Source organism: Felis catus, chromosome D3 (assembly GCF_018350175.1).
Source record: "Felis catus isolate Fca126 chromosome D3, F.catus_Fca126_mat1.0, whole genome shotgun sequence".
NCBI lineage: Eukaryota > Metazoa > Chordata > Mammalia > Carnivora > Felidae > Felis > Felis catus.
The window spans coordinates 45764957-45777446 of record NC_058379.1 but is presented as its reverse complement, the minus strand read 5'-3'; the positions used below and the strand labels follow the sequence as shown (position 1 = coordinate 45777446).

The following is a 12490-nucleotide window of genomic DNA, read 5'->3' as shown; positions in this document are numbered from 1 at the left end:
AGCAAAACTGCTAGCAACTGAATGCTTTCTGGACTGTTTATGTTGTTCCTGGGTCAATGGTTTGCCGGGAAGGCCGGCTCTGTCATGTGCGCTGGCAGTCCCATCGGCCCACACATTTTATTAACTACGTCCTGTCACTACCCCACCAGGGCAGGTGGTCGGGCTGCCTCTGTGACCTCGACAGCATCCCCACCTTGAGAGATGGGGAAGGCTATCCTATCCGTTTGGCACACTCCTTTGGCTTGGTCTTGACTGGATTTAGGAATTAAAGGCTATCTGTTTATTTTATGGTTAAAGAGATTATGAAAAGAACACAAATGTAAATAAACAATGAGCAATTATACTAAAAATGGCATGAGTGAGGTTTAAATTAAGAGCCTCAAAGGAAGAATAAAACGCTATGGTCAAAGGAATAAAGCCCAGTAAGCATGAGGGTGAGATGCAGTGAGAGAAATTCAGAGCAATCTCTGCAACAGAGGACAGCCGGGTATATTTTCACTAAAAGCTCTATTTAAAATAGGAATATACACTAACTACGTAAACATTATTTGATGAAAGAGCGCAGTTCTGCTATTCTGAAATCACGGAAGAGCTGTAAAATTATGTTCCCTATTTAAGTTGGTTTAAAAAATCAGATATTAACTTCAAGAAAACAAGTCTTTAAAAACTGTAATCATCAGTGTTATTTTGGGTGTTATACAGTGTTTTTTATACCAAATAACAGGCAAGTATGCTGGGCCTTAGTCATTCCACGAGTCTAACTACAGACTTGTTTACCAATTTGCACTTGGTATGGATTAGAGATTAGCGGGGCCCATACAGTTTTCTGTATATCAGGAGGCAATAACACAAAATGGTCTTTGTGGCAGGACCTCTGCTGAGGCGCTATCTCTAACTCTCCCATTCAAGAGAAACCACTCTCCAGGTCATGGGTCAGTGGGAGGGAGACATTCCTAAAAGGTACAGGGCATGAGGGACCCCGAGAGTTATGGGGTTCTGTCCCCACGCTATTGGGGTCCCATTCAGGCTCCCATGAATGGACGTGGCTATTCAGTCATAAGCATGCCAGCAACAAGGATTCTGCTCTATTTGTTGCGTGAGTTTTAATACCAAGGTTATATGAATTTCAATTACGGTAATTTTCATTTAATAGTACTTTCCAAAAGAGCAATGGAAGAGCTGGAGAAACATGTGCTCCAGATGTCAGCAGGGCCAGGCATTCGAATCAGCACCCAAAAAGAATCTGCTGGCAAAGTTGTCATTCTGCTTTCCTAAAGACAGCAAAGTTAGCACCAAAACCAAGTTCAGGCACAGATCTGATGGGATATTTACTGACCAGAGCATATAGCCCTCATAAAAAAAAAAAAAAAAGAAAGAAAGAAAGAAAACAAAGCCCAACAAAGCAGAAAAAGAAAAAAAAGCAACTTTTTCCTCTTCAGTTTTCTATGAAAATATATTTGAGTACTATTTAATATTCCATTTGCGGTTAACCTAAAACTCTCACCAAGCTTTTGGGCGCTATCAAGCAGCATTATTTTTTATAGACTTCTGGTGGGAGGGGGTTAGAAAGAGTCTGGGAAGGTTCCATGAAGTCCTGTTCATCTTAACAGTGTGGGTTTCTCTTTGCGGAGCTCTGGCCATTTAAACGGCCCCCTCCTCCCATCCACACCAGACCCTCCCTCCCCTCCCACAACAGGGAGGCTGGTGGGGCAGCTTCTGTCACAGTGGTACCTGCCATTCCTGGTATCGTGCTGCCGCATGTTCTTGATAAAATGAATCTTCTTAAAGTTCTTTGGTCTGGGCGAACCTGAGAGAGTTCGACATCTGAAAAATAAAGTCATTTCAAAAACCCGGTCAGTTGCCTGCAGGACAGCTGAGACATCTCCACACAAAGACAGGAAGGAAGACCAGACAAATGGTTTGAATCATCCCTGAGGATAATGAGGACAATACGGCTGGAAGCAAGGAAGCTTTAAAAAAAAAAAAAAACAACGAAAGACAACTTCCTTGATAATCCTGATAATTTATATGGGTCTCTGGAAAGCCAGCTAATGAAAACTATTGTCCTCAGTTACAATAACATAACCTACACGGATTCCAAAGTCATTATTCTTTCTTGTCATCTTAAAAAGAATTCTCCTGTATCAACAACAGTAATGGGAACTGAAAATGGTAAATTTAAAGAATTTAGAGGGGGAAGAAAAACATTGGAAAATTCAGTTTAAAAACAACACCAAATCATTTTTCTTCTGTAGCAGGACTCTGCCCTGAGCCACCTGGACAGCTGCTTCAATGCTTAACTTGACTATGCCTGGAAGCAGAGGCCCAGCCAGTGGCCGTTTCCTTTCTTTCTTTCTTTCTGTTTTCAAGATAAATTGTAAATGAATATTTGTTGAACAAAATGACTTGAATTCCAATTACCTTTTTCCTGGAATATACGGCATTTGCTTGCACTACAGGACTAACAGAACTGACCCACAGGCTAAGAAGAGCTTATTTGTCTATTTTTCAAAGTTCACCTGGCAACTGCAAGAAGCAAAACAGCAATAAAAAAGAAAAAATCAACAAACAGGAGTTTGAAATTTGGTCTTGTCTTGAGAAAGGGAGCTGTGATATTTCCATTTGGGTTTTTGCTACCAAAATTTTTGTCTTACTCAAGCCTTTCTGACCATGGGTCCCAAGGGCTGGCTCCTGCCATAGGGCCTGGGTACCTGGGACCTTATGCTTCAAGAATGAGTTTTGGAGTAGCAGTGCCTGGCTTCCCAAAGCCACACTGAGGTCTGGGCTGGGGCCACCAGCTAAGTTTAGTCAGTTCTGAACTTTGAGGCTTCAGGTAAGACTAACAAGATAACCCAACAAGGATGTACAGTTGAGCGCAGGTGGGATGTGGGGACGGGCTAGGGTACAGGACTGGGGAGCGGGCAAGCTAGCAGACCTGCATACCCACTCTAAGGGCCCAGCTCAAGGAAACTGGGTGTTGTCCCCAGTCCAGACCTCAGGTGTACATCCCTCCAAGCCCCCTTAGCCAGCCTCTAGTAAGGGCCAGTCTTCCTAGAAGCCATTCCCTGAGAGTGCTGAGAATGATTTTTTTTTTTCCATTTAATTTGAAGGAAAAAAAAAAAATACTGAAGTGAATGCAGTACAGGCTAAAGCAGAGACATCAGATCAGATATCTGGTAGCTTTCACGAAGGAAAGCCTCCCTTCAAGTCATGTCCACTACATCAAGGCAGGGTCCGTGGACCATGCTCAGAGCCTGTGTGGCCCTGCAAGACACTTCAGAAACCAGTCTTCCCTTCCTTCAGCCCCAAACTCACTACCAATTCCGACACCCTGACCTATCACTAGTAATATTTCAGATCCTTCCTGGAGTTGTTGTGAGGATGAAATGTTAATAATACATAGGAGAGAGTCATAAACTGTCAAGTGACACATTCAAATACAAGCATTCACATTCATACGAGTGTATACACATGTAAATATTCATACACAAATTTCAGTGCTGTGATTAACCAACCATTAGCTACAAAGGATGCATATTTTGTTATTATTTGCTTCCTATATTCTTAAAATTGCAGCTGTGAGTAAGGGTCCTGAATTCTTGGTTTAAGACAGATTCTTTTAAAGACCTGTATTTAGTAGATGCTTCCTGGGGCCTTCAGGCAGGGTTTGAATAGACAGCACCCATCAACCCCTTCCTAATCCAGGGTTCCAAAGTTAGATTTAGTCTTACTGATGTTCAAGGGCATGGAACCTCACTCTGCCTTCTTTGGGCGGCTTCCCGGAAGCAGACCCAGGACCCTAAACTGCCTCAGTTCTATCTCCAAAATGACTCTTTGAGGCTGCAGCCCACCCAAGGTCCCCAACTGTCTCCCACACACACTGCAGAAGATTCTAGAGACATAGCCACTGGAGAGAGGAGAATCTCTGAAAGCAGAAGTTATGCTTCCTTTGGTTTCTGGATAGGGCCTAAGTATCCAGGAGTGTCCTCACACCCTTACCCTGCTTCCTCCCAAAAAGGAGAGCCTCCTGAGCCACCCAGACGGAGGGCAGTGAGCCAAGAGCTAGACTGTGGTGGTAGTGGATAGGTACTCCTGCCCCCAGCAGCAGGAAGCTGGTACCCAGCCCAGCCCAGAAGACAGAAGACCTGAGCTTCTCTCTGCCTCCCATGCCTGCAAAAAGAAGAGCTGTTTGTTACCCTTCAGGTTGGAACACAAACTACCCCCCCCCCATCTTCTGCTAGAACTGGAAGGCAGCAAAAGGGCCACAGGTGGTTTTGCCACTCACAGGGAAGGGAGGGGGCATCAGTTAACACTTTATGGTGCAGTAGCCAACTGAGACAGGCTGAAAAATAGGAGCAGGTGGAGACAGCTGCCAAATTTGCCACCACTGAAGTGAGGTTTTTCTGGGCACCTCGTAGCAATGTCCCAAGTCCTTAATACTAGGATACCAGGTAACCACCAGGCAGGCGGAAAACTCCCCAGTCTAAATACTCTGTGAATGCTTAATTCATTCTAGGTAGGTGCAGGACCCTAACTTACTAGCAAACTGTGATGTGCCAGAGACAAGCAAGCCTTTGAAAAAGATAACATATCAGCACATGATTATAAGGGAATATGCTATTAATCCAGCCTCTCCTTCAGCAAGTTGTTTGTTGTCATGCATTTTTTTTTAAAGCATTCAACTCAACCACCAGAGAATCTAAGAAATGCTTTAAAAGAGAACTGTGGCATTAGCAACAATTGCCAAGGAAACTGGAAGACTAAGCACTCAGCTTGTGGCAGGTTAAGCAAAGAACGAATTAATTTCAGTACCCGTTTAAAAACATACATTTTAAGTGATGCAAAATTAAATTAGGATAGAATTAAATTAAAAACTAATTTAATGAAAGATTAGCTCTTTCTTGTTAGCACTGATTACAGGATACACTTAATTATGCAAAAGGTTTTTAATAGATGCCTTGCAGCCATTTGTTCAATGTGCTGAGTTTAAAAGCAAGTTGGGCTAATAGCCTTCCACCCCCACAGTTCCCAAAACAGTTCAGTGTCATTACTGGTACATTCATTTCACAAAATTGGGAGCTGGAGAGGACCTTAGAGATCAATTTCCCCTCCCATTTTACAGATGGGAAAACTGAGGCCCCAGAGAAGCTAAATAAAATGCCCAAGGCCATAACCAGCTAGTAGAAGGATCAGACCAAGAATTCAGGCCCCCTGACTCCCAAACTAACATCCCTTCTATACCATGTCAATTTTACTTCCTAGGAATAAGTACGTTTCTAAGGTAGTTATTATTTTTAATTCTAGTATAATTAACAGTGTTACATTAGTTTCAGGTGTACAATATACTGATTCAACAATTCCATACATCACCCAGTGCTCATCATTTCTAAGTAAATATTAGAACTTTTTTTAAGTTCAGAAAAGTCTAATAGGGAAAATAAAGCCTTCTCAAACTGCCCAAATTCCTTTGGTTTCAGACTTGTTTTTTAAATTTTATATTTACATGAGACCTTTTGGAATTTAAGTATAGTATTCTATAAGTAAGCACTGGATAAAGTTACAGTTAAGGCAGATAAGCCCTTTTCAGTATGCTCGAACATGGTATGGTAGGGCTGAGGGGTAGAGGGCAGAGGATCAGCCTGAGAGATTCTGAGAGGAGGGTACAGAAGTGACCAAGCGGCATGTGACCAGAAACGTGACACGTGACCAGAAACACAGCACGTAGTTCCTCCTCGCCCTCCCCCACCCCTGCTGTAACCACCTGGAATCCCCAAGGATGCAGTAACATTTTTTTTTTTTACCTGGTTTTCCTTGACTCACAGCTATCACACTGCTTTAACCGAGGGAGGCTTCTCACAGCCTCTAGAAATACCAGGAGCTTTTTAGTGCTATTCATTGATTTCCCGTTTGTGGCAGGAGTGACCTTACCTGCCCAAATGCCAAAGCCGCTCAGTGCCACCTGAGAACCTCTCTCCTCCACTCTCGAGGATTACTCTGGACCAGAGCCAGCTCCTTAAGTGGACTTTTCATGCAGCTTTTTGTACGGCTACTTCAGGAAAGAGCTTCTCTCAACATTTAATAGTAAGGGATAGAAGAACACTTGCACCCAAGCCACATTAATCCCACAGCCACACGCTCACCCTACGATGATCCCAGAGGTTACGTACGTTTTCAGAAAGACTTCAAAAGTGGCCCGGACTTTCTCTTTGGGATGACATCACCGGCGAGACTCACAGTCACCCAATACTTTCGATCAGATCCCCCCACCTGTCTATGCTCCACATTCCATCCAGGAGGTCTGTGGACAGGACTAACCCGGGAGTGAAACCTCCGGCGGGAAAGGGAACGGCTCCAGGGTGAGACCTATGCCGGCACCCTCCCAAATGCCCGCACTCCCCAGCCATAGCCAGGGCCTAAAGCACAAGGTATGCAGACATGGATTCCGGAAGCTGGTGCGAGCCAATGGGAACGCACGTTCTCCCGCGAGCCTCCCTCTGCGCCATCAGCCACGCATGCCCCGTGAGACCTTGGCGCATGCCCTGTGAAGCCACCGTGTTCTAGGCTGCCTCACCTCCTTCGGGAGCAGGCCAACCTAGCTCCCCTGCCGCAAAGACTAAAGCAGAAGTCCTGTGTGAATACCGTCTCCTTCACTGACGGAGGGCCAGGGGGACCAAGGCACAGAAGGGGGTTGGTGGTAAGGTGCAGGATTAGAGGAAGGAAAGCTGCCAGAGGCCTGGCACAGCTCAGCAACTGCCGTCACCCAAACACAGATGCCTCGCAAGCACCTTTCTAATCCCAATGGAAAAATCACTTTCAGCCCCAAAGAAGCCCCCAGGGCGATCCTAATTGAGTTTCCCCAGCAACTACTGATGGCACTTGCTAATGAAGTCCAGGACTTGATTACTGTGTCACTGAACCTAAGAAAGCTGAGACAATAATGGGCTCGTCTTCATCAAACAGCAGCTTTCAAATTGAAAAGCAAACAGCACCCAAATCCACATGCAAACTGCGCTTTTCCAATACATAACTGAGATTTAATAGTGCCCTAATGGTCCTCAGGGTTGGGCTTTCCAAACTATGAGTCTGGAGATGAGGCCATTATTTTAAAATTTTAATTCTGTAGATTAAGGACAAAAAAAAAAAAAAAAATCAAACTTTGCTGTATTGTAATGCAGGCCATTTACATGCAACAGTAAAAACTTACCTCCGTAGAGGGGCATTCTCCTCAATATCTTCCAGGGTTTCCAAGGATGATCTCTGGGAAATGAGGCGACGTCTGCAGAGAGAGGGAAAAACCTAGGAGTTAAAACCACATTGTGAAGTGGATCACACATTTCTGTAAATCTGAAACTGTTCTAAAAAATAAAAAAAAAAGACTTGACACGAGCTATCTTAAAGAGGCTGCCATGTTCCCAGCCTGCACCCTGAATGCCAAGCCCATCTTGCCTTGCTGAGTCCTGAGCATTCTCCCTGGTTAATAGGGCCACTTTATGGTGATCAGGGAAAGTGATCCTTTTATGCTAGGATTCCCTCAAAAAAGACAAGGTGCCTCTTATAGTATATAACTTGGATACTGTGTGCAGTTTTTCTAAAGCATTAGATAATACTGTTAAGTATTCAAATATCAGTGGTCTGAACCAGGTTAACTGATAAATACTAAATTTTAAAGTCATATTAAATAAAATCTGAAAATCATTAGGATGTGATAAAAAAAAAAGTTGTGATCTCTGGAAGACATTACTCCTTTAGGAGAGTTTCTCACACACCAGTAAGAATAGATATCAGGGCACGATTAGGCAAGATATGGACTCTTCCGGGCTGCTAAAGAATTGCAAACCATCTGCTAAAACCTCCTTAATCTAGTTTCTTTTGCCAGATTAAAATAAGAACAGGTCCTAGTTAACAGAATATCTGGTATAGGGACCAGGGTTGCATGGTGGCTGGTAACTTTACAATCAATCCATTTGAACAAAGACCATCATTTCATAATAAATGGTTTGGCTGAGGAGGGTGGATAGAAAAAATCCGATTGGGTCTTTACTTTGAAAAAAAGGGACTAAAGTGAGAAGGATAAGCCTATTTTATAATACATTTGATAAAATTAGGTTAAGAACATGCAGTTATAACCATGTTCTAATTTGTCCTAAAGAACAAAAAATGAAACATGTTTTAACTTCTGTCTTGTGTGTACTTTTTCTGAACAACTACCTTTCGCTTTATGTTTTACTTTTAATAAGATAATCAGAAAGGTCATTTTTGCCAACTATTCAAGGGCTTCATCAATTTTTGAAGAACCTTTCTTAATCTTTTGGTATCAAATCCTTTCTAAAGCAGTCATCTAGAACAGTCTTTGCTCTTCAACAGTAAGCGGGCATTCTCTCAGACCTTCATTTGTCCGTGTGGGAGCACCAAGAGTTCTATAACGCTACCTTCAGTGTCTTCCTGACACACTGGACCTTTTGCAAGATCTGCAGTGTCACTCTGCAATTGACTTACAGTAAATTTCCATTTCCATCGTATTCCCAGATTTCTAACAGTCAGCCCAGACCTGAGGCAATGGTTGTGAGGAGGCAATGGTCTTACCCGAGAGGGTCCACAGGTGCTGAGGGGGACGGGAACGGATTTTATAGTTTATAAGTGGCCAATTCATTAGCAAGGGGGACTGTTGTGCGCAGCCCCATAACTGCAGGGACTCAGCTATCCCAGGGCCCCTGTGACCTTGCAGCTGTGGTTTTGACATATCTGGACCCTCAGTTGAAGCACAGCCCTTCTGGGTACTAAATCTGCTTGGTACAGAGTCCCAGGCTGGTATAGGGCAGATGCCCAGTCAGTCATACCCCCCCCACATCACAGCTCTCGGGGATCGGGCCCCCCGCATTCCCCATCCAGAGGCAGGTGGACTTCCGCAAGGACCATGCACTCTGAGTCAGACAAACTCAGATTTCAGTCCTGGGGTTCAGGGGCTTTGGATATTTAGAAAAGTCCTTAATCTTTGAGCCTCAGTTTCCTCATCTATGAAATAGGAAAAGGAGAATAACTAAGAAACAGAGAGTCCCTGGCACAGGACAAAAAATGATCAGTAGCTACTTTTTTTTTTTTTTTTTTTGAGAAAGAGACAGTGCGAGTGGGGGAGAAGCAGAGAGACAGGGAGACACAGAAACTGAAACAGGCTCCAGACTCCAAGCTGACAGCACAGAGCCCGACACGGGGCTTGAACTTGTGAACCCTGAGATCATGACCTGAGCCAAATTGGACACTCAACCAAAAGAACCACCCAGGCATCCCGCTACTGGGTTTTTCATGACACGCCCCACTGTGTTCCCCCCACTGAGGCTGCACTCTGACCTGGCACCTTCCCCACCATTCCCTCACCCCAGCCCAACTGTCTAGGATTAGGCTGGCTGTCCTAGCTCTGGCCCCTCCTCCAACCCCAGTCAGTAGCCGGGGCACTCAAAATGCCTTGTGCCTGAGCCCACGTGCAGCACATGCTCCTTCAACACCTACCTATACCCTCTAAGCATAACTACATGGCACCTTTGCTGATGCATTGGTCATCTATAAAATCAGCACCCCCAACCTTCTCACTTAACACCAGTATTCTCCTCCACAGCTAGAAGGGAGTCACTGAAATGTTTAATCTGTTGATCTCTGGATAATGTTCTGACTTTTTAAATCAAAAGTCAAATATTAACTTAAGTATGCACACCTAAATTGTCATTAGACCTAATTTACATCCACAGGCAGAAATAAAGTATAGGTTTCAGATCCTGGAAATCTCAACAAATTCTGTTACACTCTGAGCCTTCTTTTGTGGAACAGCATTTTCAGACGGCCAGTAAATAGACATGTTCATGTTCTGCACAATCTACAACCAGGGTGGGTGACAGAGCAACCTCAAAGCCTCCTCCCCTCCTACAATTATCCTAACAGAGGTCCACTGAGAAGTTCTGGGGTTGGCTCCTTGGGGAGCAAAGATACAACCCAAGGCCCCAGCAAAGGCCAGGCTTGTGCATTTTCTCAACACACCCTGTGCTGACCCACACAAACTATGAGCCTGACCTGTGGGGAACACAGAGCAGACCCAGGCTGGACTCCTGTCCTCAAGGAGCTCATGTTCAAGGGGGAATCCATGGAACAACCTCCAAGGAATTTCATTAATAACCCCTCAATCTCCTCCAGCATTTGGGGCTGCCTCCCATGCTCTCCAAGAACGGCATGGCCAGCACTCCAGCTGCAAATGCCAAGTGAATCCCATGGTGAACACACGAGGCCCTTGCGGGCAACTGGGACCCCATAGGCTCTCGTCCAACATTGAGACCAGGGTGTTCACCCTGGAAAGATGGGTCCGTTCACAAAAGCACACAATCTGATAATTTCCCTATCAAAAAGCTGCCTGCAGCTCTTCCTATACCAGAAAAGGTGCTTATTTGAAAAATAACCAAATTCAAATATATCTTTCCATACATTTATGAGGATTTTTAAAAAGTAATCTGTATGCCCAACATGGAGCTTGAATTCACAATCCCAAGGTCAAGAGTCGCATGCTCTACTGACTGAGCCAGCCATGTGCCCAGGATTTGTTTTTTAAAAGTCAATACATTTGATATTCTCTTCATGAGCTGAACAGGTATAGTTTCTCTCTCTCTCTCTCTCTCTCTCTCTCTCTCTCTCTCTCTCTCTCTCTCTCTCACACACACACACACACACACACACACACACACACACACACAGGAATTTAAGGTCTGGATTCCTTAAAGGGGAAAAAAAATCCCCAAACCCAGATACGTACTTGTTCCTCTAAATTCAGTGGATGTGACTCCCTTCTTCATGAATGGGACCAAACAATCTGCACTTGACCCTTGAACACCACAGGACTGACTGTGCAGGTCCACTTACATGTGAAGTTTCTTTGATAAACACCAAACGGTACTGTAAGTGTATTTTCTCTTCCTTATGGTTGTAACATTTTCTTGTCTCTAGCTTCCTTTATTATAATACAGTATATAATGCATATAGCATTCAAAATATGTGTTAGTCGACTATTTGTTATCAGTAAGGCTTCAGTCACCAATAGGCTATTAGTGGTTTGGGGAGACTAAAAAATAACAAACAAATCTTCCACTGCGCACAGGGGCGGGGGAAGGGGGGGAGTGCCCCTAAACCCCCATGTTGTTTAGGGTCAACCGTTTGTTTGTTTGTTTGTTTTTAAGAGAGAGAACAGATAAGGACAAGGGCAGAAGGCCAGGGGAGGCAGCAGAAGGAGAGGGGGGCAGAGAAAGAGAGAGAGAGAGAGAGAGAGAGAGAGAGAGAGAGAGAGAGAGAATATGAATGAATGAATCTTAAGCAGGCTCTGCGCTGAGCATGGAACATAGGGCTCAATCCCATGACCCTGCGATCATGACCTGAGCAGAAATCAAGAGTTGACACTCAACCGACTGAGCCACCAGGCGCCCCTAGGGTCAACTGTATTCTTTGAGATGGACACACAGAGTCTGCAAAGAACATTATGGTCAAAAGGCACCATGAAAACAAAAATGCAGTGCCTGCCCTTCCCACATAAAATAAGCCTTTGTTCACTGCCACAAGGGCATGCCCTGTGGTGTTAACCCAGCAGTGCTCATCTCTGCCCCTTGTTAGATCCTTTCAAGGTATGTAATAACCTCCCCCTTTGCTTTCTATCTCCGAAAGCCTGAAATGGAAGAGAAAGCTTAGGGAAGGTGGCCAAGCTTCACCAGGCACTTTTCACCCTGCAATCTGCCTCATAAACTAAGTCCATTACCGTGCAAACTCCTCCTCATCAGGCACAGTTAACAAGCAGGGGTCTTCGCAGGTTTTAATGACTGAAAAAGAATGCTTGGCCTTCTTCTTAAGCAAGTAGACATTAAGTAAGAGCCCAAGCATTACGTGTGGACATGGTCGAATGGGAAGAGTCCATGACTGGTCCTCAGGGCGAGTCGTCAGAACTCAAGGTTCCCTGCCCAGTCTGACTGTTATGATTTGGGCCCTTCCACACTGTCCCTTAACACTTTTGAGGCCAACGTGGCTCACATTCAACAACTGTACATGCCAGCCTCCCTAAAGTCCCCAGTATCTTTTGAACGCTGGACTCTGTCTAGATAAGGAAATGCTAATTCATGACAAGACTGCCTATCTGGATACACCTACCTGGACCAAATTAATCCACTTTATCATTAGGGCTGATGGTTCACTGCAGAGGAAGTCACTGTGAGCTCCTGGGACCCAGGGCTGGTTATAATAAATCCTCTTACACTGAAAACTTAAGGAAAGGTCACTGGGAGCAGAGAAAAATATCACACAGAAAAACAAGTGACTGGGCTAACAGGGGGCTGGACGAGGGAAGACCCAGGGCCAGGATTCTGAAAGTGACTTTTAGGCACCAAAATGTCAGCAGCTCCACTTTCAGGGCAAGAGCAATGACTACCCACACAAACTGATGGGGTGGGGTAAGTGGGCCCAGCCGCCTGGCCAT

The 12490-nt window shown here is 44.7% G+C and overlaps 1 protein-coding gene across 4 annotated transcripts in view; it reads right to left on the bottom strand.

The window, feature by feature from the left end:
* Window positions 1-12490, bottom strand: part of CABLES1 (Cdk5 and Abl enzyme substrate 1) — a 114190-nt gene that overhangs the window by 59065 nt on the left and 42635 nt on the right. For 3 of the 4 annotated variants that reach the window (XM_045041777.1, XM_045041776.1, XM_023241812.2), the window contains exons 2-3: window positions 7205-7276; window positions 1732-1824 (exon numbers count right to left, since the gene is read on the bottom strand). In XM_045041777.1, coding sequence (XP_044897712.1) covers window positions 1732-1824; window positions 7205-7276 — 165 coding nt within the window. Of the gene's footprint in view, window positions 1-1731; window positions 1825-6167; window positions 6448-7204; window positions 7277-12490 lie in introns of those variants that run through there. The other variant, XM_006938812.5, reaches the window with a different exon arrangement.